The sequence below is a fragment of the Thermobia domestica genome, chromosome 12 (genome assembly GCF_964235325.1).
Source record: "Thermobia domestica chromosome 12, izTheDome1.hap1.1, whole genome shotgun sequence".
Classification (NCBI taxonomy): domain Eukaryota; kingdom Metazoa; phylum Arthropoda; class Insecta; order Zygentoma; family Lepismatidae; genus Thermobia; species Thermobia domestica.
The window spans coordinates 143,436,733-143,464,651 of NC_137465.1; the positions used below are offsets into that span (position 1 = coordinate 143,436,733).

The 27,919-nt window shown below is 33.6% G+C and overlaps 1 protein-coding gene across 1 annotated transcript in view; it reads right to left on the reverse strand.

The window, feature by feature from the left end:
- slou (homeodomain transcription factor slouch) overlaps nt 1-27,204 on the reverse strand; it is a 97,166-nt gene extending 69,962 nt beyond the window's left edge. The window contains exon 1 of the mRNA XM_081734203.1: nt 26,560-27,204. Coding sequence (XP_081590329.1) covers nt 26,560-27,007 — 448 coding nt within the window. The 5' untranslated portion in view covers nt 27,008-27,204. The remainder of the gene's footprint in view (nt 1-26,559) is intronic.
- Between the last annotated feature and the right edge of the window lie 715 nt (nt 27,205-27,919).

The following is a 27,919-nucleotide window of genomic DNA, read 5'->3' on the forward strand; positions in this document are numbered from 1 at the left end:
GTACACCTATTGACATCTATCTATCTATCTATCTATCTATACATACCTACATATATATATATATATATATATATATATATATATATATATATATATATATATGTACAGAGAGAGAGATATAAATAGATAGATGCTGTGTCTTTTCTTTGAAAAAACCCATAGTAATATTACGTTTTCAGGAAATAGGAAACTGTTCCAAAAAATCAATTCACGTAGTTTACAAAATCTAAATTAAACGGTCTTGTATCCTGTAGTTAATTAATTCCATTATTTTTCCACATAGCAATGAAATAATTGCACTCTTCTTTACATGCATATATTACAACCAGACTATAAAGGAACGACTTCCTGTACTTGAAAATAGTAATAAAAAAGTAACAAGAGGGAACCACAATAATATTTATCTGTATTTCCATAAATTTTGTTTTATAAAGTTTTTTTAAACATACACACACACACACACACACATATATATATATATATATATATATATATATATATATATATATATATATATATATATATATATATATATATATATATATATATATATATATATATACACAGTACCGGTAAAACTGAAGTAGCATGACATGAAGAGGAAACACAATACGTAGGCAGGAACTATTCTTGTTTACGAATCGTTGATACAATTAATGGTTGCAACTAGTAAAACAATTGAAATACATATCAATGATGTGTTGTTTCAAGTGTGTGTATGAAAAAAAAAGGGAGCAAGATGAAAAAGAAATGCTGTTGGAATTGCACAAATGGCGGTTGTCGAGCAGTTAGCAGAGAGCCGCAGAGTTGCTGAAATCAGCGGGCTGGAAGAAAGTTTAGCAAGCGAGTAAATGGGGGACTCTAATTAGCAGGGGCCAGAATTGTTCATTAATGCGCGGTCACCTTTACTGTTGGCATGGTAACACAACATTATATGACAGCATTTGCAAGACCAAAAACAGATTGTTAAGTGTTTCCCGTGCTCACTCCTAGTTTCAGTTTCGTTTCCCTTTCATTTTCCACGAAATTTTGTGCTGAATAGGAAAAAAAGCCATGCCATATCTTGTAACCTTTACTGGTCCATATTGTATAATAGGAATCTAGGAATCATCTGGGCAAACGGAAAGCAAAAAACTTCAAAAATTCAGTATTATCTTTATGTAATATTAACTAACAAACTAACTCCATGGCCTATGGAACCCGAAGGTTCAATGCCGCGTTCACAAACACTCTCCACTGAATTCTATCCTTAGCTAACTGGATCCAGTTTCTACTTTGTATACCTATTTCTGATAGACCTATCGTAATATTATCCTTTCATCTGCGCCTAGGTCTTCCTAATGATCGTTTTCCGATTGGTCTTCCAGTTAAGACTTTGAAAGCATTCGTATTTTCTTCCATTCTAGCTACATGAACTGCCCACCTGAGCCTCCTAGGTTTGATGACCCTAACAACGTTTGGTAAGCCATATAAAATAGGTAATTCCTCGTTATGCAGTTTCCGCCATTCCCCATTCCTGTTCCACTTGGGTTCGAATATTCGTCTCAGGATCTTGTTTTCAAATACTTTCAGTTTGCGTTCGTTCCGCGGAGTAAGCGACCATGTTTCGTAACCATGGAGAACAAAAGACATGATTATCGTTTTACATATTTTAAGCTTCAAATTCCTCGACAGAATTCGCGACGACAAGAGATTTTGGAATGAATAATAACTAGAATTCCCTGATTTTAGTCGACATTTAATTTCTTAGTGAATGTGGTTTTCGTCTGTTAGTATTGATCCTAGATATTTGAAAGTATTCACTATATCAACAGTATTATTTAATATGTTAACGCATCCATAATTTGCGTTATTACGATCCCGACGCACTTCCATGTATTTAGTTTTCTTTGCATTTGCTTCTAAACCCATTTCTTTCTATTGTTCTCTTATCATCTCCTATTAAATTTACATCCAGTAAGTAGGTTTAATACTACAATATGTAATATTGCAAATGTTCAATGGGAATTTCTCACGCCATGTATTAAATATTTTTGTCCCCATACGATGATTATTCAAACACTTTGCAGTCTCCACGATAAGTTTAGATTATTAGTTTACACCGTAACGAAGGTAAGTTACCATTATCCTCACAATCAATCAATCCATCCCTTGTATATGAAATGTTACGGTATACTACGTTAACACTGTAAATTATAAGCAAATATAGTACGCGTGTCACAGTGATTTCTAAAATTCCAGTTTTAAAAGGGAAGGGGAAAGATTTGCGAACAAGATCCTGAGACGAATATTTGGTCTCAAGACGACTGGAAATGGGGAATGGCGAAAAACTTCATAACGAGGAACAACCGTTCACCAAACATTGTTATGATCATCAAATCAAGGAGGCTCAGGTAGCCAGAATAGAATATAGTAGGAACGCTTTCAAACTTTTAATTGTAAGTCCAATCGGAAAACGAGCATTAGGAGGACCTAGGCTCACGTAGGGGGCAATATTAAGATAGATTTCGCAAAAATAGGAATGCAAAATAGAAACTGGATCCAGCTGGCTAAGGACAGAAGACTGGAGAACTTTTGTGAACGCGTGATTGAACCTTTGGGTTCCATAGACTATAGAGTTACTTAGTTAAAAGTGCAGGGAAGAGGTCAATTTCTACACACACACACACACACACACACACACACACATACATATATATATATATATATCGACACATTTAAATCGACGTTGTCTGCCCCATCATCACAGGAAACAACCATTTAAATGATTAAAAAAACATAACTAGCTTTGTCCTTGGGCCAGGTTTCTATCATATCACTTTTATTAAAATGCACATCCTAAGAGGATTGAAGGTGTTTGAAATATATGTCAGAAACAGACTATCTTATGAGTTCCTCATGCAAAAGGAGAAGAAACTTTATATATAAACTTCTCATTAAAAACAAGCGGATATCCGGCAGCGTGTTTGGAAATTACGCTTTTAAGAGGAGAAATATCTATATTTTTCTCAATATACCCTATATAAAAGTAGCATCTAGGTTGACTGTCTTATCACAGAAAAACGGGTGAACCGTTTGAAATAAACTTTCAAATATAGTTAGCATTTGGTTTGGACCGTTTTTTTTTTTTTATCATATTACTTTCATTAGAAGGCAGTATCCTAAGTTCGGAAGAAGGACTCAAAATGTACGCCAAAAATAGAAAGCAAGAGTCTCTCATCTTTACGAAGGTGAAACTGGCATTTAAACTCGTTATTAGAAATGTGAAAACGTGCTCCATCGTTTCCGAAAATCCCGCCTCTCGGGTAATTTCTAAAACATTTTAATTTCCGATTTTTTCATTTTTCAAAGTATGCTATGGTATTAATATCGGAAATCGTAAAGAACGACTTTGTCCGTCCGTCCGTCCGTCTGTCGACCGGTATCAGAGCAGAAACGGTAAAGTATATCAAGATTCGGTTTCTTGCAATTGATTCAGTCTCTTAAATATAGGTTCTATAACCTCTGCTAACCCCCTATTCAAACTGGAAGTGGTTATAATTTACTATTACTTCTGGTTTAATTGCTGATTTTCAGAGAGCAAAAACGGGAAGGAATATCGAGAAGCATTTTTTTTTTTTTTTTAAATATAATTGATTCAGCGGTGCAACAATATATTTTGTCTTCTCCGTTAACCCTCTATTCAAACTAGAAGTTGTTGAAATTAACCATTTTAGGTTTCAACATGTGCCACCAGGGAAAGAAGCTGGTATCAGATAGCAACACGTAATAGGTTTTCTGCTAACGATTCAAGGGTTTCAAGAGAGCATATCAGCATAACCAGCAACACTCTGTATAAACTGGATATGGTTAAAATTTACTACTACTTCCGTTTTCAATACTGATTTCCGTAAAGCAAAAACAATAAGAGATTTCGAGATGTAGTTTTTTGTAGTTGGTTCTAGCAGTAGGTAGTAGTAGGTTCTATCTCATCCCTTAACACTCTACTGAACCTGGAAATGGCTCAAATTAACCACTTCCGATTGCAACATTTTAGGACATAAAATAAAATTCGTGATATACATCGACAAGTGTTTTTTCTGCAATCGATTCAGGGTGTCAAGGGAACATACGAGGGGCGTCAAATAAGTTACCTACCTACACAGAAAGGGAGGGGCGGAGCATAAGGACGCCTGGACACCCATTGTGGGAAACCCCGCTGCTCAATTTGAGGTCAGTCGGAGCAGAGTCCGTGAGCAGAGTGTTTGTATTACGCCACGTAGCGAATGTTTGCCGGATGCAGCTATCCCAAGACTTGTTGGACTTCTTTGAGGAGGACAGGAACAAATTTCTGGCTCAATTGGTGACAAGGGACGAAATCTGGATCCACCATTGGGATCCTGAGACCAAGCAGGAATCCATCCAGGTTCACCAATGAGGTCCAACAGGCTGTTTCCCAGTGGTTTGCAGGCCATGACAAAGACTATTTTTTTCTCTGGGATTTCTTCGCTGCCCACAAAGTATTTACGGTGAGTAGACCTCCATGGGGACTACATCGAAAAACAGTGATGACCAAATGAGTCTATTTGCATTCCTTCCTGTCTAGGAAGATAAATCATTGGACGCCCCTCGTACCATCACAATTCACAACACTCTACCAAATCTGAAAGTTTTTGAAATTTACTACTACTTTCGGTTTCAATACTGATTTCCGTAGAGCAAAAACGGCAAGAGAAACGGAGATGCGGGTTTTTGCAATCGAGTCAGCTTCCAAAGAATATGTTCTATCTTCTCTCTTAACTCTCTATTGGATCCGGAAGTGGTTAAAATTAATCATCTCCGGTTTCAACATGTATAACCATAGAACAAAAACAATAATGCATACCGAATAATGTCTTTTTGATATTGATTCAAGGTCCGAGAAACACGTTCTATCTTTGATCTTATTAATCTATTACAACTAATAACTAGCTACTTAAAGTTTGAATATTGATTTCTCGTAGTTTGGAAGTCTACCGTAGTTTCACACTGTGAAATGAAACTCACTTGTTGTATTCATAAAATGGCCAAAGCAAGATAACATGTCAACTGTTTAAAATGAATTTTTGAATAAAGCACTAGGGTTTATTTATTTATTTATTTATCATTTCACTTTGAAATGCTTAATCTATTAGTCTCAAAATGTCCATAACACTCCCATTTCTGTCAGTGGACACCCCTTGGACATTATACGAAAGTCCAGATGCCCGCTTGTGTCCATGCAATGTGAGTTCTTGTGCGATTTCATTGGAGTCTCTCGGGTTACCTTTGAGGGATAATGACAGGATGACTTTTGAGAATCCAAACTCTTTCTAGTGGTAGGTAGATTCTACGAAAATCCAGTTTCATAGACTTTTCCAATACCCATAAAGTTTCTTCTGAAAACCTGGATGTTCTGGGACAGGTATTGGAGCTGTGGGACTTCTAAAGAACACCCTGTGGACATGCTATCTGTTTGGAAAAAGTTATGTTTATGAAACAACTAATTTTCTGTCTATTATGATAAAATTGCAGCAAAATGAAAGCATGTTTATTTTCCATCATCTCAAACTTGGGCTGAAAATGAACATTTTAATTCCTTTTGCATGCAATAGCAGATACAATAGCATATGATCTTTGCTTAAGATCGTACTGTATATACTTCAGTTAATTAAGCAATCATCAAATATAATCGATTTTCTCTTTATTGTAGCTTAACTGGATTATCGTAATAAGCAACAGAATGCTGTTCTGAATGCTAAATAAAGTACATAAATGAGATTTTTTCCTTATTGTTGAAAGTTGACATGTGAAAAGGAAATACGCATGAATATTTACATGTTCTGGAACCTAATCATGATATATCAGCCTTTTTAGGTGGAAAGATTAAGATAACTTCCTTGAAAGGAAAGGGAGTCGAGTTCGCAAATCGATCGATTTACATACAATTTTTTCAAGAGTATCAAGAGACAAGAGTTGAGGCTGTCTCCTAAAGAATAAGGCGTTGTGAGAGTGCTATCTCTTTTCAGAAAGTGTATCTGTTTGTGTTCGAAGAGCTCTGTCTCGTAGACATCCCTAGCGGTAAAACAGTCACCCTCACTAAAGTTCCACTAGGCGAATGTCAGAATTAGACTTTTAAATATGTATCGTGGCCGACTTTCATTTACTTTTTAATTGTTATTATTACTGTTGTTGATAATGTTGTTGTGTATGTATCTAGATGTATTTGGGATATGTATCTAAAATTTTATTAAATAAATAAAATATCTACTATGTAGGAGAAGTTTACCCATTTCTGTGTTTCTGATTTATAGATCTTGCAAAATTTATAGACTATAAGTTTTTACATTATTTTTGTGCTTTTGGTTAAGTACAGAACATTTGTTTGAGTACGTATGGAAGATCTAATACCTTATGGACAATTTTAATGGCCTAAAATTAGTGAATAGGATAACGAAAACAATAATTCGAGACATTTAACTTGATCCAATGGCTTTTTATAGGATGGGGTTATTTGCTACACATTGTTGCCATGCTATTTCTGTGAAGGAATCACAAACTGTTTGTTGAGTTCTATAAAACCAGACCAGAATATCCCTTACGAGCAGATTACCTAAAATAGCTTGCAAATGCAAAAATAGATCTCAATTTCCCATTAATTGATGGTATCATAATTTGATTGGTTAGATATAACCGTGATCACATACAAGATAATACTAGTCGAAAGACTATTAGATTTCTAGTCGGAAGACCATGCAAAGTTTTAGGGAAAAATGGGTCAGAATAAATTTCAGAAACTTTAAATCAATGATAAAAATAATTGCTAGACAGAAAGTGGAAACAAATTAGAATATTACAATGGGAAACAGAAACATAATTTTGGTATATACAGAATTAACCAAAAATATTTATGCATAAATTTATAAACTCAATAAACTAGCGTTAGAATACATTAATAGTGAGACATTTTTATTAAATATTCATATTTTAATTAAACTTTTCTGTTAGCTAAAACTCTACTAGATATCTGTAGCTTTTTAATAGACTGAATATCTGTGTATCGTAGAACTTACTACATAGTTGTTATATACGTGTTATCCCAAATCCAAATTTTTAATTATTCCTCCTTTACAGTACTTCGATTTCCAGTTTCTCATTTACACAGATGAATGATATTGGCCTCACTATCTCTGATCCTCCTGGCCTAGTAATCTCATCTAACTAAATTAGGATAGATGGACACAGTGGCGGCCGTTGAGGGAAGGACACTAATAAAATATACATAAATAAACTTTATCGCTACAAGCCGGGGAAGAAGCTTGATACAGATTCGGTAAAGTGATAAAATTTTAACTTTTATGGATGTGACCTCCCTCCCTTAAGCCACCACTGAGTGGGTTAGAATCTTAAACAGTCAGTCAAGTAAAGATAGTGTTATAGGTTAGTGTTATGTATGATATATAATAATAATTATTATTATATAGATTCCAGGAGAGCTGAAAAACAAAAGAAATTAAATGACCAAGTCTTCAGCGTACTGTATCTGTATGAGTCGAAATATTTAAATTGGTAATGAAGGTACATCGACCCTGACAAATCAATGAGATGAGAAAACGGTTTGTGGATACACCAGTTAGCAGTTAATGAATAATGATTGGTTCAATCTTGGGCTCCTCTGAACTTAAAAAGGGAATTGGTCCCATGAATGTAATAGCTCTGTTTTCAAAGGTTACCTTCACTTTAAATTTTTCACAGATAGGGCTGCCTACCTTTTACACTTTCCTGGATTTAAAGCTACTTTCTATTATTCTTTTAGCCTTCATTTTATCTATGAGTAGACTCACAAAATTTATTTTGAGATATTGCTCTATAGTATACTAAAAGTAGCCAAATTTTAGCAAATTGGTAATGAAACAATGGGGATGTAATTACTACATTGTCTATGACATACATCTGAGGCATTAAATCTCTCATTTCAGTATTTTGATGTGTCATGAAATAAATTTAAAACTAATTAAACCAGAAAATTTAGTTTTCTTTCCCAGGAGGTTTAAATTGCATTTTTTAAAGTTTAATATCCTAAATAAGGCTATGGAAGACGTCACGATGAGATGGATGGGAATGGTGGAATAACAAAAGTGGAAGGAAACCTGAACACCCCGAGAAAATATCCCACTACAAAGTTTATTTGGGGCGGGCTGGGACCGATCCAGAGACCCCACGCATCAGAGGGAAGCACTCTACCACTAACCCACCGCGGGTCTTTTAAGTCACCTTTATACTTCTTTAAATTGAAAACATTGTCTTAAATGCCATGAACAATTAGTAAGGCCTAAAACCCTACCAATAAATAATGTTGGACAACAGCAAGTAAGTAGGTTAAACATAGATATAAATTTCACCTCAGATAGATGTTTACCAACTGAGAGACATAACCTAATTTCTTGACGACACTGAGACGATTTTTTTTATATTTAGGCCTATAATGATTTGTCAGTAAGGTCTTTTCATCTTTTACGTATCTAAGACCGTGTATGGTAGTGACTTAATGCATTTTGAAAAGTTGAAACAACCATGATTAGGATATGTGGACTTTTGTGATGAGGTTGATTGTTGTTATTTCGACAGAACTACAATGAAATCTTGCCCTCTTACATGTTAATAACCTGTGAAATGTAAATTTATATTATGCTTATAAAATACCTTTTAAAACAGTACGTTGAAAAGTAACCCATTATAATTCATCAATCTGAGTATGTGATAGTATCTACATCTTAAGAGAATCTGAGAAGAGCAACTTTAAATCTCGTATTTGTTTGGTTAATTGGTTGATTTGGAGTTTAGTGTTCCTTTCAGCACCAAAGCTACATGAGATGTGGATCTAGAGTTTAACGTTGTATTCCACTTACGTGAGTTTCCACCGGTAATCGAGCCCGGGTTCTCCGTACCAAAGGCGCTTACACTAACCATATAACCACTAGGAAGCACAAATCTAGTATTTAATACAAATAGATTGTATAAAGAGAGAAGTCCAGAAAAACTTGCTGTATATAATATTATACGCGGCCGAAATTGTATTTTGAAAATTGAATAGGAGGTTCGTTATCAAAATAGATTAGGAAATAGAAGAGAAGGAATTTGATCTCAGAACGGTGAAAAAAAAAAAAAACGATCACAGACCTTATTTCTTTACTTGGTTTGTATATCTTCAAAGCAAATTTATGACTAAGTTTGATAAAACAATTTAAAAGAAGTATAAGTAAATCATTTTTGACCCCATGAAGCAGAATATTTTGATGGAAATGCTGAACTAGTGAATCAACGGAGAAATTGAAGACTCGAAAAGAAACTCATATGTGAACTAAGGTGGCTAATAAAAGTTAGAATAGCAGAAGAATTGACAAAGGAAACTGCATACAGGGCAAGTAAAAATGATGGACCTGATTTCAGAAATTTATTCTGTGAAATCTAATAACAATATGTTACTGTGAGACGTACGAATAAACATACGAAGATACATAAACTGTCAAAGTTGTCTTTAAAGATATTACAAATGTTCTACGTGAGCAACTCGCGTAACACGGCACACATTAAGCCGATAGTCTATATCCTGTCAAACCTTTTGTAGCATGTTGTGGTCAATCTCATGTTAGTCGATTTTCGTTTACAGATGCATCCCCGAATATTTGAAATTTTCATAACCTTACGAATGGCCTTCCCTGTAGATGGGTCTCTTTCATATTGAGAAGATATGGGAATGCCCTTGCATACTAATTACAGACTTGTTTACATGATAATCAAGCACACAGAAAGATCTCTATTCTCCAGTGAGTGTCATTTTCATTAACTGCTCGATGCTGACTCTTAGCAGTAGAAAGTGGAAACCAAACTTCAAAAGTTAACCTTTCGAAGGGTATATGTCACAGTAACATACGCTTATTAGATTTCACAGAATACATTTTTGAAATCGGGTCCATCATTTTGACTTAAGGACCCGATATTTACTGTATAAGGAAATTCGAAAGTGATATTGCATTTCAGCAACATTATGTATTTAATATTCATTTAATTATGCTTCGCTGTTAAGAGTATGTGGTCACCATTAGAAGACAAATAACATTGGATACAGTCTTCCAGTTAGTAATGATGAGTTAATTGAGTTTTGTTCCCGATTTTCTCGAGAATTGTGCAAGTGAACTTTAACCGAACTGTATATTGTTGTCTTACTACTATCATAATAAGAAGCCTGGGGTTTATAATTCAGTATCAATTTCCTCTTAATAGTCGCTCTAGTTATAATACGCAGGGCGGGATTTACCATTAGGCCCGGGCTTAGGGACAAACGCTGGAAGGCAAAAAAAAAATTGCAAAATTTTAATAATAATAACGAATTTTCTTATTGTGTTTCATAATACTTGTTTCTTATGTTTCATTTACTTTTTATTATATTATTGTGGATAAGGAAAATTTTTTGTATTACAATAGAAATATAAATTTCAGCAATCAAAACAATTAATCTATTCGCTTTAGTTATAGTTTTGGTGTTTGAATATTCACATTGTTACAAACAAATTTCTTTTATTATTGCCTTAAGGTATATTGAAAAATTAACGCTAATTATTTTCAAACTTATTTTAAATTCGTGACTATTTTGTAACAAATTTGTAACAATATATATGTAATTATATATCTTTTACAACAGATTCAAATTGAAATTCATTATAGGCTATATAAAACACCTTGAAACAAGAGTATGCACAAATAACTTTATTTTCTTTGTGTTAAACTTTTGTACGTCGGGGTGAGGGGCAGAATCACTTTTCGGCCTAGGGGCGCCAAAACATGAAATTGGCTCTGATTGTATGGCATTCATTTTTAGGTTAAAAAGACGATGTTTTTGGAGGAGAAGAAATATATATTTGAATATTTTTGCGATATCTTATAATATCGTAATTTAATAAGGTCTAACTATTTTGACCCTTTAATTTAAAAACAAATATTATTTTGAGTTTATGATTCTGGTTTTCTAGACTAAAGTTCGCTATGCAGCTTGCCTCTGGATATAGAATAGTATTGCATCCAGGACCAAACGATAAGGGAGGAGTAGCAGATAATTTAGAGTAAATTCACTGTATCTCTTGACTATTGTTTGGAATAATTCACAAGAGTTGCGAAACTTTTACCTGTCATCCTCCTTGTAGGTCTGACGTCAGATGAACATGGAAATTTGATATGAAATCGAGTTTTAATTCTGTATTAGTTCTCTATTATCTAAAGGTAGTCTACGTACGCTCTATACCCATGCAAGCTTCTGTAATTAACGTGTTTTGAAGGCATCAGCGAAGCATACGAGGAATAGAATCGGAGTATCATAAACGATTAATTGATTGATTTGGAGTTTAGCGTCCTGTTCAGTACCGAGGACATATGAGGCGTGAGCCTGCAGCTTCACCTGGGAATCCAAACCACATTAAGTCTCACCGAGAATCGAATCCGCATCTTCTGCGCGGAAGTATCGCAAATAAAGAAGTAACTTTGAGCTTAATTCAAGTATTAAGTATACTCGTACAGAATATAATTGACTTTCGGCTATTACTTTTAGAGTCTTGATTCTTTGCTACAATCAGCTGAACTAATACTCTAAGCCTTAAACTTCAGTTATATATTCGTGTTTTATGAATCTTTTACATTAGAGTCAATGTATTTCTCAGGCTTTTAACCTTAACTCAGGCCCGTATTTATATATTGTGCCTCCCTGTTCTCTCAATAATTTATCCCTTCCCGCACCAGTATGACTGATAATTGATAAGAAAAATAAATTGTTTACATTATTCACCGTCAGTAATGGTTTAATAACGTATATTAATAATACAATAAGCTGTCTGTCTGTAGTGCTTTTCAACTGGGGAATCATAATACGCAGAAATGGTAACTTCGGTAAATAACGCCAGTCGGGTAATAACGCCATTTAAAGTACAACGAGATACTTTGTATCGTTTAATAATTACCTGTACCTTGGGCAGAAAGTGCTCATATTCAAGTACTATACTTGATATAATGTTAATTCAAAATAACAAAAGAAGAATGTTTTTAATATATGTAGGAAATATACATTATGGTATAATTCGTTGCTATGTAGTTGTTTATATATACCTAATCAACATGTATGTTTGCAAGACAGTTTGTGTGGAAATACGTTAAAAGAGTATCAACTAATAAACCATTTAATACTCATCATCGACTTGTAATTTCGATAGAAAAGGTGAGAATACTAGTAGATATAATTATTGAAGATATTTTAATGTGTAAACAATTACTACCACTCAAGATTTACTTATATGAATAGCCGAACCAGGGTTGACGACTACCTTTGGTGAGTCGTTGTAAAATTTTTGGTTTACCTCACCCGGGAACTCTGTAAATTCATATCCTGAAGTACAAAAGTAAGGGTGAATTTACTTCTGTAATAAGGTTCATGACTACGAACTTTACTATACTTAGAAGTGGTAGAATAATCACAAGAAAAATGATGATCGGTGAGACAATGGAGAAAGAAATTGGTGACAGTGGTAACGAAGAACAAAATACAGCTCCTGTTGTATCTGAAGTGTTGACATTTGAAGACAAAATCTTAATGGCTTTACAGCGACAAGAACAAAATTTGGCTCAGATGTTCAATGAATTAAAGCAGACTACCAGCAAACAGTATGAGGAATTAAAACAGACGATGGAGCGGAAATCCGAAGAATCCAGCAAACAGTATGAGGAATTAAAACAGACGATGGAGCGGAAATCCGAAGAATCCAGCAAACAGTATCAGGAATTAAGTAAACGATTGGAGCAGACATCCGAAGAGACGAAACAATCTATTATCCTGGCGGTGAGTGACATCACATCACAGTTCGATGAAAAGCTAAGAAGAGTATCTGAAGATTGCCAGGATAATTATAACCATGTTATTCAAGAAGTCAACTGTGTAAAAAAGGATTTGGAAGTAATAGAATCTTCTGTACGGCAACAAAAGATCCAGGTCATGGATAATTCTAACCAGATACGTGCGAATGCTCAGTTGATATCCACCTTACAAGAGGAAATCAGGACGCTACAGATTAAGGAAAACGTATACCACAACAACATGGTTAATGATCATCTGGAGTTCCCTTGTTCACAGGAGATGACCTCGCATTCACCCGTAGCAGATCAACGTGGACCTCACATTATATCATCTTCAAGTAATCCATCCGATGAGGACATTATTTTGGAAGGAATTCATCCAAGGAACACAGATGGGCGGAAAAGAGATGGTGGAACTACACATCACGCAGTAGGTAGGAATTGTCACTCAACACGAACACGGAATGGTGAAAGAAAGGTAAAGTTAAGTGTAAAGATGAGTGAAATACGTGCTATGAGTAAGTTCAGTGGTAAATGTAACGAAAATGCTACTTCTTTCCTAGAAAAATTTCAGGATGAGTGCAATATAATGTGTATAGATAAATCGCAATATATGAAATTAATCCCTCATTTATTACTCCCACCATGTTCTTTATGGTTTAAAGCAGTACGAGATCACGTCAATACATATGAGGAATTTAAAGCAGCGCTGATTGCAAATTACGAAAATGACTTTTTGCTTGCAAACAGAGATGCCACGATTAGAAATCAACCTTTCAATCCTCGTTTGCACAAATCTGTTGTTGATTTTGTTGTAAATACATATAACGAATTAAAAGTCGTAAATCCGTTGCAATCGGAATCTAGAGTAATTGCATCAATTCGAAATTTGCTACCGTTTAAACTACAACAGATCCTGTTTTCTACCCAGTGTATGAGTTTTAATCACCTCTTAATGCTTGTACAATGTTATGAAACTCAATACCACGCTCAGAATCATCAAGCAGGATTAGGCAAAATTAAAAACAATCCAGACCATCCTGTACCTGTTCGTAATCTAAATATCCGTAATGCGAACGATACGGAACACAACCTAAATCGAGTGAATTTAAGCAATCAGAACGGACAAAATAGGCAAAGATATGTTGGGAATCAACCTAATCTAACCAATCGTGACAACAATTATGTCAGATCACTTAATCGAAGTAGACTTAAAAACAGTCAAAATACATGGCGAAATTCTAGGAATGCTATAAATCCTATGGATAGACATAACCGTAGTGCAAGAGATGGCACTTCATATCAAAATCAAAGTCATGACGCAATTCATGTACAAAATAGTGTGGGACATAATAACGATTGTGCAGTACAATGTACTTTATTAGAATCATATACAAATACGAATTTAAGCTGACTACAATTGATGAAGTAAGGGTTAAACCAATATCAGCTATAGATTTTCATGAACATTTATTTTATTTTTATTCAATTTAATTTTCTTTAATTCTCACTAACCAATGATAATTTTCAAATGATTTTAATTCTCTCTTGTTAATGTGAAGAATTATAATTTAATTCACAATTGATTAAAAGCAAAGGTTATTTATATTATATGGATTTGTGTTGAGAATTTGTTGTCAAAGATTATGTTAAGAATAAGGTTCATTCTATTAAGCTATTTATCCGACGACTGTCTTTATGCGCTACCTTATATATTACTCGAATAAGATTCTTCTATATTCTGACGCCTTTTATTATTTAATGCGCCCTGGAAAGATCAAACATTTTTTTCCTTAACATCACCGTTTGTAATAATGATTGAAATTGTTAATCATTGTGACTTATGTTTTTAAAAGGTAATTTGCCTCTTACGATTTTGACTTCGCACCCTTCATTAATTATATTATTAAGCGACGACGTTTTTGTAATAAAAGATAAATGATAATGGAATAAAAGATTTATTATAAATGTATTTATATATATGAAGCTTAATGAAGATATATATACGAGGGGCGATCAAAATGTAAAGGACATAAGTAATATAACATCATTATTGTAAACGGACCAGTGGTTCTTAAATATAAAAGCCAAGCTCGCTTGTAACTTTTATATTCAGTCCCATCGTCGGGCGACATTTTTATACAACGAGATATTTTGTATCGTTTAATAATTACCTGTACCTTGGGCAGAAAGTGCTCATATTCAAGTACTATACTTGATATAATGTTAATTCAAAATAACAAAAGAAGAATGTTTTTAATATATGTAGGAAATATACATTATGGTATAATTCGTTGCTATGTAGTTGTTTATATATACCTAATCAACATGTATGTTTGCAAGACAGTTTGTGTGGAAATACGTTAAAAGAGTATCAACTAATAAACCATTTAATACTCATCATCGACTTGTAATTTCGATAGAAAAGGTGAGAATACTAGTAGATATAATTATTGAAGATATTTTAATGTGTAAACAATTACTACCACTCAAGATTTACTTATATGAATAGCCGAACCAGGGTTGACGACTACCTTTGGTGAGTCGTTGTAAAAGCTTTCCACAGTGCTAGCATAAACACGTGGTTCGTAAGGTAACCGCTTATGAGTGTGTGATAAACAGTGATGCCTGTTATCTTTGTAGACACAAAGACTAGAGGTCAGCCAGGCACCAGTAAAGAGAAACCGGTGAACAAATGTTGACGTGACAGCCGCGGAGCAGAGGAAACAGCTCGCAAATTTTTAGTGTGTCAAACGAGGTAGGCGAATTGTTTGGGTAAAAGTGAGATTTTACTATTACTAAAGGCATGCGTTGATAGGGCCGTACTTGCATCATATTATGATATATATAAAATACGCAGGACTGCTATTCTTGGTATAGAAATAATGGCCAAAACAAAGTCTATTGTTTCTGAAAATAACGCCACTCCATCTAATCGCTAATCGAAGCTAATACTACTGTTAAAAGTTTTTCTTTGTTGTAGTGGTAGAGCCGGAAAAGTCTAGTTTTATGCTTTCATTGCAAGACACTCGAATATCGTGTGCAGAAAAGCGGATAATTTGAGCTATGGTAAACTCATGCGTTTCAACAGAACTATGTGAACGAATTGTATACACTAATGGGAAATACACTTGATGCTATGAACCTTTTGTGACAATCCTGAACTTATTTACAATGCAGATTAAATGCAGGACTATAACTAACGTACAACAGTAGCCTAAAAAATTTGGCACAGAAAGGGAACAAACGAGTACTTAATGCTACACATGGCGAAACAGGTGAAACTGTGAATGTTATTGCGTGCACTAATATATTAGGTTCAAATTAGACCCCTCCGATGGTGTTATACAAGAGAAAGTATTTAAAAAAATAGTTTAGTGATGATCTTCCTCCAGGTAACACCCATGCAATGACACCTAAAGGCTATGTTACAAAGGGCTACGTTCCGTACATATCTGGAACATTTCAACAGACATCGGATCCCTGGCCGAGCACTGCTTATTGTAGATTGCCATCGCAGTCATCTTGATATTACCATTTTAAATGCTGCTGAAACTATGCATATTAAACTGCTGCGCTTGCCCGTACATTGCACCCATGAACTTCAACCGCTCGACAAGAGCTTTTTCAAATCGTTAAAATTGTATTGCTCTGAAGCAGTTGACAGTTATCGACGAACGCATCCCGGAATAACACTTGGGAAGCTATAGTTTCCAAAACTGTTTTCACGGGCATGGTTCCGTTCAGCAACACCTCAGACCACAATTTCAGGCTTCAGCGCTAGAGGCATCCTTTTAACAAAAATGCTATACCCGATGTCGCTTTTTCCCCAAATGATGTCTCAGAGCAACATCACCCTCCACCAACACTTCCAAACACATGACAAGCCTCCATCTCTCCTTCAACACCACCGAGTGCCCATTCCCTCCACGAGCTTCTGCCTACAGCTAAAATAACTAGGAGCAAATCTCATCCCAGGGGATTTATCTTACTGCCAGAGGAGTATTGATAACACTAGACCCTTTCACTTCGGCACGAAGAAACAAGCATCCTCTAGAAAGACGAACGATGGAAATGTGCTCCGTGGGGACTGTGGAGGATATTACTATGATCTCAGGGGTCTTAAAACGTGGATTCAATGTATTGAATGCAAGATTTGGTTTCACGAATTATATGATTCTGACAACATTGTTAAATGTGGCTTCTGAACATTTTGTGACGCTTGTTGTGCATTGTTATCTGGCTCCGACGAGTAGTGCTCCATATGACTGCAGCTGTTATGTTAAGAGGTTCGCAATCATCACAAGAGTTACCAGTTAACGACATGTACGGTGACTATGAATTTTGTGTACCAGAAAAGCAGATAGCACATTGCCAAGAACATTATTTCGTTGTGTTCAAAATGTATTTCGTTGCGATTCCAACACCTTTCCATTGGCGTTATTTGCAAGCACAGCAATAAAGCAAGTGGCGTTATTTGCCGGCACATTTGGTAATAACACCATCTCATACTCACTCCGATTCTCAGTGCATTGTGGTCGACATTGTATGTGTAGGATCTTTGTTTTCTCATTGCATTATAGCGGAGGGTTCACTCCATCTTTCATGTAATTTGCACGGTGCTAGATATAAAAACACTTGAACACCAGAACAATATGTTGAATTGGTGGCGTTATTTGCCGAAGTTAACATATATATATATATATATATATATATATATATATATATATATATATATATATATATATATATATATATATATATAATGTTGAATTCATAGCTTTCCAGGTCACTGAATTTCAAGTTCATCCTGACCCCTTAGGATGAGGGCGGAAGAGCATGATTTTTTAAAGACAATCAGATAAGCTAGCTAATTAGTAAGTACTGTAATTACAGCAAATTAAACTCATTAGCATATTTTCTCGCACTTGCGCGGGACTTTTCGGATTGCTAGTTTTAAATATTACTGTATTGTGAATCTTTAAAAAAAAGCCGCCTCCTAAATTCTGCCGCCCTGTGCTCGAACAGAGAATAGCACTTACCTAAATACGGGCCTGCCTTAACTGTGCATAGATCGGTATCGCCACATACTCACATACCTATTATACAGCGGCAAAAATCTGTCTTTAACATTGAGGGAGACGGATAAGACCGTTCTTTTTTTTAATTTATTTATTTATTTTTTTTTTTTTAGTGATGTTCAAAATATTTATGAAGTTGAAAAACACTGTTGTGAAAGATCAAGGGAGCAGAGTTTTCTTCAACATTGATTTGAGGTAGATTGGGGGTAGATTTGAGGCTTATTCTGGGGAAACATCAACTTCATCTCACTTTCCTTTGTGGTAATCAGAAACAAGTCATCACATTTCTCCCCAGAAAACACATTTCAGAATCGGATTATTGGGGGGACAGTCCCTCAGTTCCAAGATTGGAGGGGATATGTCCCCATCAACCCCCAGGATTTGCGCCAGTGCTTTTATATAATAGAATTAGATTGCAAGATATGAATAAGCACGCCCCCAGTTTTAAATATTTATAAAGAAAGAATGAGTAAAAATTGAAGCTTAGAAGCGAAGTACAGCCACCGGATTCGAACACGTGACTCCCCGATTGAAAGCAAGATCGGAACAACTATTACTATTAATACTACTACGAGCACTAGTTGTCTATGTTCTGTGTCAGTGCGAGAAGGTATGTGTGTCTGCTTAGCTGCTGTTTAGTTTTTTTTTTTTTTTTTCATTGATTCTGATTCAGTCCCTGGTGGGAGCAGATGTGGTTTGCATTCCACATGAAACCATGAAACTGTATACTTCTAACCTCGGTACGTTATAAGTTACTTTAAACAGACAAACAAACAATTTGTAATGTACTTTTTAAAGTATAGAAAAGTTTAAATTATGCATGACAGGTCTCCGAAATCATTTTTCTTCTCTCAAATGTTTAAACAATTAAATAAGTTACTATGTTTACTGTTTCTATGTTTTATATTCAAAAGAAACAAAACTGTATATATGCAGTTTTTTTTGTTTGTATTATATGAATTTTCGTTCTTTATTTGATTTTTCATTTAAAAAAGTCACAAGGATAGTTTGTATGGATAGTAAATATTATCAGGATCCAAAAAAAATTATCTGCTGAGCTAGACAAGTTCTAAAACCAGGCGCCACAATAATACAAATTCAATTTGATTAGTAAGGCTACAGATTTTGGCCTAAAATTATAGCAAATAGTATTAAAAGTACAACTATATATTGGTGCACAGGTTATCACTCAAATAGTGCGTTCAGTGCACATGTGAATGAAGTCTACCTTTGGTAATTTTGCACATACCTTTAAGCTTTAAGCTCCCTTCTGAGTTTTAAAGATTCATGGTGACCAGATATTTTAAATAACTTTTATAACATATAGGTATATATTAGCTGTTCTAAACTACAAATATAAATGTATATCTTTCGGGCCCTCGTCTAGAGATACGAATTGCATTATGTGGCAACGTCGCAGATAAATAACCTTAGAGAAGATCTACCAATCTATCAAATAGTTGCATTGATTCTTTCTAGATGACAAAGTCGATACATGTTGACACTAGCAGCACTTGTTTGTGTTACAATTGGTGTAACTGCTTGATGGATTCGTAGGGCAATGCTAATGGTTCTAAGTTAATCGGCGAGGTTGCCACGTAATGAATTTTTATTCCCCATAACGGCTAAAGGAGGCTCTGAATGGTATAATACTCGTTGTTCTCCCGTTTCCTCCCACTTTCTTCATTCCAGCATTTCACTCATTTCTCATTATCATTGTCTCCTTTAGCCTAACCGGCATAACTGTGGGACGTAAAACTCAAAGATTTCATTTCATTTCATTTTAAATTTGGCATGATGGTAGATCTTGGCAAGCCTAATTGGTATACGATACAATATGATACATAGGCCTTTCGTTCCCGAGTTATGATTCATCACAGTCGGATTTCGACTTAGTAAAAGAAAAGTTATTGTCTATTTAAACAAAAAATACATGGAATAAACGTCATTAAACTTTAAATTTGAGGCATTTTAAGTAAATGAAGAGACAATTAATTAGCTATGTAGAAAATGCAATTTGTACTTGTAATAGACTTATTTCCGTAATGAGGAAATATACTAGTTTCTCGTGTTTAAATTTAAAGAAAATTCTTTCATTATATTTTACTGTGAATGTGTAAACTAAATAAGCTTTACTTGTCACATTAAGAATCACCTTCGTGGCTATCCAAATATATTTCATATGAGGCTTAACATAAGACAATTTCAAATGATAATTTCAAATCTTATACTAAGAGATCTTGTACTATACTCGTATTGTCACCTCATATTAAGCTATTCATAAACTCATCAAATTTTAAGTATATAATGACTTTTTTAATTTTTTTAAAGATTACTAAGATTTACTTAAGTCTTTACTAAGATTAAAAAAGTCTTTACTAAGATTTTTTTAAGTAGTATTGGGAATAATACGAATGACTGGGAACTCGTTGCGTGCATCACGTATACGTACATTAAAACGATATTAAGTTACCTAGTGCTTGTTGATAACGTTTATTTCAAAATGTTAGCATATAGATATTGACTACTATATTGGAAAACAAGGTGAAAATTTACCCAGCGTACAATACTTCCACTCGTATATTTCCATCGAGCAATTTGCATTACAGATTTAAGCAAAAATATACCTCATTTTGTATGATTCAGATAAATTTTGTAATGTTATAGATCTATGCTTTATAAAACGAAATAAGCAATTATGTCAATAATGTTAATGTGACTGATCTGTATTTACTATGCAAAAAGTGTAAAGAAAAAAACGTAATGTTTGATTACAAAAATATGACATCTAATTATTAAAATGTTAATTAGCTAGTGTTTCTTACATATTACGAATTAGAAATGTGATTATAGTCAATACGAAAAAAAAGACTAGCCTATTCATGAGAAGCTTTTCGAAATTAAATCAAACAACAAACGATCATCACTGTTCTTTTATAAACAAGGTCAGGGAGAAACATTCAAATAATTTATAGATATTAATAGAAAAATATGTTGATAATTTAAATAACTTATTTCTTTACTTAAAATAATGTTCTAAACATATGCAAAAGCTTAACTTGGGAATGGTGGAGAAAAATGACGATTTTCTACCAAATTTCCAATTTAATATAAAAATAAATTATGATTCTTTAAATAAAATTGAACAACGAATTGTATTCGATCGATACGACCTGTATTTGTATGTCACAATTAATAACATTGAAAAATATATGCTTCGAGTAAGCATAGATGAGTGTTCAACATTCCCAATTTGGAGGTTCAGGGTTAAAATCTCGCGGCCGAACACTTGGGTTTTCCCTCAGTCCTATTAGATAAATGCCGGGTAGGTACCTAGAGGCCACGATTGACAACCTTCTTTTTTATTGATGATTAATTTTTCTTCCTGTACTGAAACTTCAATAATAAATTGGCTTTAAATAATTCTAATCTTTACAAAATACTACTAAGGACTAAAGTTCAATTAACATTTTTTCACTAGAACAAAGCAAAAAGAAATCAGGTAAAAAAACAGTTTGAAACATTTAGATACTTCATACAAACTATATATATAGGCTATATATATTAAATATATATAGTTAGTTAGTTATTCGTAGTTATATATGGTTAGTTTAATGTGATTTGTAAATATTTTTTCTTTCATCAGAACGACATTGATATGGATAAAATTAAGATGAAAGTAACAAATTAAAATTCATGGACTCGCTTGAAGATGACAGTCAAATGAATCAATGATTCAAACACACATTTCTTAAAGTATTATATATATATATATATATATATATATATATATATATATATATATATATATATATATATATATATATATATATATATATATATATATATATTTCGTGTATATATATTTCATTTCGTAATATCTTCTTTATAAAATGATCTACTCTTCATTTCCAAGTTTTCTTTAGATAGGACGTATTTAAACAAAGTTAATATGAAGAAACCTCAATTGCCAGTAAAGTCAATATGTTTTCCTATTTTTTTTCATGCATATTTCAGGATTTGTTCGCCTTATTAGTCTATATCAACTAATGGAGTAGTGCATGTAGCTTAGTACAAAAGTTGAAAAGAAAAGACACAATACTAAAATGGAACAAAGAAACAAAATATAATTAAAATCATATTGAACAATATTATACTAGTAGAAGGAAGAAATGATAATTTATTAAGACAGTTTCACAGAATGGGGAAAATATAACAGTTAGTAGAGAATAGTTCTTCTAGAGACTGAGATTGTTAATCTGTCCATTCCAATTTTGGAATTATGCATTTATTATTAACAATCTGTGTTAAGTTTCAAGGAAAGATTATCCACCTTCATCAGACATTATCCAAAGAAAATGAGAGTAGGTAACTCAGATAATAGATAGATTGTATCTAAATAATAAGACTGTCTATATAATTGTCCTCATCAGACAAATATAGTCTGTCTGATGTACTGTAACACAAATTGTTTATAACAAATGTTTGCATCCGGTGAGATTTCATTTTTAAGTTACTTTGTGCACACATCAATTTTATTATTAGAAACAACTTAATTCATATAATTTGCTCTACTGATGTGTGAATGGGCACTAACGACACCGTGGAAGTAGGTTTTAATATAAAGGAAATGTTATTCCTTAGTGTGTTCACAGGTATATTCAAATGGAATGATGATGGTAGATACGAGAGCTTTATATTCCCATCAAAGTGACAATATTGATGATAATTTCCGAAAAGTCAACGTGTAACCTAGTCCAAAAAAATTGAAGCAATAATCGAGGACAATATGTGCCCCCTTTTAAAATTATCTTGCTATATTCGTAGGTAAGTTATTATACTCCTGAGCAATATGCTGCAAACTTTCTCGCATTACTGGCTTCCAGCAAAACTTCTAACTTGAACTTGACAGAAAAATTCTGAATTTGCTACACTGCACAGAGCATAGCGGAAAGACAGAGAAAACCTGTTGCCATCTATTGGCAATTTGTGTATCTTTACACTCACCTTAATTATCTTTTTAAGAACGACACACGGTTTTATATCAAATAATCTTATGAAAACGTAAGAAAATATAGGCTTAAATATAAAATTAGTTTTAAATGCTAAGCCATAACAATTTGTGCATGTCTATAATAATTTCTGAACATATTTTATGTTTGTAAACTGTATTCAGTTCTTAAATATTTCATTTTGATATAGTTATCATATTGAGCTATGTTTGGTATAGTTCATAGAATAAATTTTGATCTAATAGAGAAATGTAAACCTATTGAAACATTAAAAATAAATTTGATCTGTATAACTGAGTGGAAAATAATAGGTATATTTGATCAGGATGAGGAATCACAAAGCTCATTTTTGGAACACTTTCAGTATATTTTTAATTAGCTCATGATACTGTAAGTACCTTGTGATTGTCTGTGTAGAATAATTGTGTTAATAATAGTGCAAGATATTTTATTTTTCTGCTGATGAAGTTCCTTTTCTTATGAAAATCCTTCTCGAAGAAGTAAATACAACAAATAAATTGGATCGCAAAATCTATAGATATGTTATTTTATTGACTAACGTCGATTAATATTTTTCTACCGATTACACTCGCATATTTTTTTTTAAATGAGGATATATTAAAATAAAATGTCAAAATCTAACTATTTAGCTAGGTGCAGAGGTGTCAAACCCGATATTCTAAACATTTTTTTTTCACATATTTGGAATGACTGCTACCACAATAAACTTTTCAAATATAAGTTAGCTTCTTAGAAGATAGAATGCGTAAAAAGAAAAGAAAAAGAAAGAAATCAAAAGAATTAAAAACCTAGTTTCCAGAATTTGGAAAAATGGGTGAAGACGGGAAATAAAATTTACTCATTTCACCTCATAAATTTGACAAAATATCATCTCGTCTCACTTCTGGGAGAATTCTTTCTTGTCTATAATAATTTCTGAACATATTTTATGTTTATAAACTATATTCAGTTCTTAAATATTTCATTTTGATACAGTTATCACATTGAGCTTTCGATTCTTGTAAAGTTTTTTCTCGTTTCACAGAGTTAAAGTTCTGATTTATTGAAGTACAAAGTTCCGATTTATTTTTGTTAATTTCGTCTTGAAGTTACTAGAATCCTTCACCTCACTTGTCACGAGAGGTTCACAAAGGGATTGATATAATAACTTTTAAATCATATTTATTATTGGAGTATATTGTGTAATGTCTTGCCCATCTTTAAACGCCGATGTCCTTCGTTATAAATTGTATAGTCACTTGATCAATTTATAGCTTTTAATTATGAGTCATGTAACACCAAACAGCATTTGAGACATAATTCTGATGTTTACAAGGCTGGGGAAATTTCTCGTCTCGTCTCGGTTCAAACCTCGATACGTTATTAGAAAAATAGAGCCAAAAAAAGTAGTTCATTTGTCACAGTTCTAATATTGTGACTGATATTTAACACATTTTTATGTTTCTTCTTGCTTGATTTGCGTTCGTACAAAGTTTTTCTTTATTCGATTTTACTCATATTATTGTAGTCGCTAATTTAAAAAAAAAAAACATTCTGCATTTGTGTAGGTAAATAAAGAAGTATATAGTTAGAATCTTAAATCTTAGAACAGTAGTATGAAAGAATCTAAACGCAACAAACTGGTACAAACATTTTTTTTAAGTTCTAAAAGTCCACGTCACTTTTCAAACATAGTTTCGCGAACTACAACAACCAATATTTGGCAAAAACTTTCGTCGTAAGAAGAAAGAAACATTTCACTAGCCCAGAAGGATATTTTTTTTCGTCTTGAAAACAAACGTCAAATATGAAGAAAGTGTTCTAAATACACGACTTAAATAATAGTAACATTTATAGGTACAATAATAATAATAATAATAAAAATGAATAGCATTAAATATTCACTCTCATCTTTAGAATAAGTGAGGAAGATAAAGCTACTGCGTTTAATTCCTGATGGGATTAAATGTAGACCCATTTCAAATATCTCTTTGAACTGTTGGTTCATGTCAAATATATATAAATAAAAGTGCCAATTATTAGATGTGATGTACTGTTTTGTAATAACACTAGAGAATATTATTATAATCGAAGTATGTTTTTTTATACATTCTTAATACTGAAATATCGTGTACTTTATAAAAAGAACGTTCATATGGACAATTTTAATAATGTTGTCTTTGCAAACGTAACAAATTACCTGAGATGCTGCTAATAAGCCATACATTCCTTTAGCTTTGAAAATGAAACATTTTATATTAAAATAAATAAAAATAAATTGAATATAACTTTAATATCTTTTTAAATACTCGTATTATTTCTATATAATTTATGTGCACTTTTCATTAAATTTTTTCTTTGCATTTATTTAATTTAATTTCATGATGTAGCCTGTGTTATATTTCATGTGAGTAAGATGTCAGATTGTGAACTTCATATATGTTTTATCTTTTATTTGTTTACTTACATCTTAGAATAAGTCTTGAAAACATATTTTGTTTACTTTTTAGGCAAAAGATAAGCTCAAGCGAAGATTCTTACTGCGAGAACCACTGAAAGAATTTTACCAAATTAAAACTTCATGCTATTCCAAGCAAGAAATGTACGTTAAATTTGCTATACAAATGGATCATTCTCTGAAGCATTAATTCATTTTTTTATATCAAAATATTAAGAAAAAGTGTCCCCATAAAAGAGAACTGAAATGTAGGGAAATCGACATACAGTACGCCTACATTTTACATGTCTAAGCTTACGTATTTTTATATTTGTAAGCATGAGTTTCATTTCCAGAACAATTCACTTGATTTTTTCATATTGAGCAATCGATTTAAATCAATATATTAATTAGATTCTCATAACTAGTTGCAAATTTTATTTCAGTAACTTAGAAAATAATTTTCAATAGCACAACAATAATATTTGCACAAAACTTGTTTATCTGTGTAACTTAGTGTACAAATAATATATTTTTAGAAAGTTATAAATATATATTATCATAAGACATATACTAATTTTGGACATTCACTTGCTTTGTGATATTTGTGAATCTATAACTAAACCATTATCATCGATAGTATGAAAAGAGGAGTAAAAATATGCTTAGGTTAAAAACATGTTCGCAAAATGGTAATTAGATTTATTTTGATAAAGAAATCTATAAGATTTATTTTGATAAAGAAATCTATCATATAGAAATATAATCATGAAATCACTGTTCTATATTTTTTGTGTGTATTTGTTTTTCATATTAAGCAATAAATTCGGAATATTTTCAGAGTGAAAATATTGTAATGTATTACTTCTTAATTAAACATAATTTTGAAAAAACAAATTTCAATCTATTAATTATTCAAAACAATAAATTCTCAGTTTTGAGTTTGTAATTCAAGTTCGAATTATTAATAAACTTGTTTTTCTTCTCTTCCTAATTAAAGAAAGAGGAGAGCATTTCATAGAGAACTAAATTTTGAACCAACTCTGTACAACTTTCACCTTTGTAACTTTTGTGTTGAATGTCCTCCCCCGTAATCCCCTTGACGAAAAACTTTGCTACGACCTAGTTTGGAACTCACCTTGTTCGTTGGAAGAGAGGTCGTCCTCCGGCGACGAGGGTTCATGGGGTCGCCACGTGACCGACGATCTCCCGGTGAACTTATTGGGGTCCAAAATATTTTCTACGGAAAACGCTAACCTCCTGGCTGGGGGAGGTGCGCCCGGTTTCTCGCCTCCCGCCGAAGAACTGCCAGCGGACGTGACAGAGTCCTCAGAAAGATGCCGGCTTAAGTCTACGGGAGACATCGGTTCATCGTCGTCGTCATCATCATCGGCGGTCGCCACTCGCCGTCGTCCAGTGGCGTCATCCTCAATTTCTGACACATCACTCATTTCAGATCGCTCAAGAACTTCCGCGTCACTTGTTGAATCATTATGGGCGTATGCCACACTTAATAGTCTCGGAGTGTCCTCCCCCATTCTTCTTTTTACAGTTTCCTCAAGGTCTCTACTGATAAGCCTTTGCATTGTCCACCAAATGACAGAAACAGTATCACCAACATTCACTAAACATTGTCAACACAGAAATTCCTTTTTTCAACTTCCGTTCGGCTTCAAGCGTCCCACCAAACAACACAGATGTCTTTGGTCTCTCAACCGCAGTTCACGACACGATACCCTTAATGACACACTATCGTCTGCTTACACGTTGTTCCCAAGATGGCGGACCGCGAAGCGTTTTGTTTGGATTGGGCCTATGCTGGAGATGTGGTGGGGGAAGACATGGTAAGCCAAACAGACTAGGGATTGGTTCTAGCGCTTCCACCGCTTCATTGCGATTGGCGTGGAGGTGGAGAGAAGGAGGAGTGACGAAGAACTCCTATTGGTCTCATTGTTTCTGTTAACCTCGGGAGCGAAGATTCTTCAGAGGATTAAGTTAGCGCAGCTCAGAGATTCACAGTTTAGCGTCAATTCGAGTTGTTAATGAAAGGAATCATAAAACGATTCTTACGTAACGCAGACTACTTCTGGAACAGCTGCTGAAGTCTCTGGGAGCGGAGGAGGGAAATGAAATAAGCGTGCCTTCGAGTGCATTAACCGCTCATTATCGTCGGTAACTTGAAAGCCTTAATATTTTACAGTCGCGTAACACACGACCTAATGATTCTCTCAGATAAAAAGAACTCTAGAAACCAAACTGTTTCTGATTCGCTCTCTTTAAAGGCGTGCTTTAATAGACATCATAACATAAAAGAACTAACTAAATTTCGTCTCAATTAGACTCCATAAAGGATTTTATGTATATTTTTGCTTTGAATCACTAGACCCAGTTACAGGCACACATTAAAGATTTCCATTAAAGGGAGCGACGCGTTGCTTTATTTTCAAATTTGCTGCTTCGCAGCATAATTACATTCTCAGTAACACTACTAATTCTTT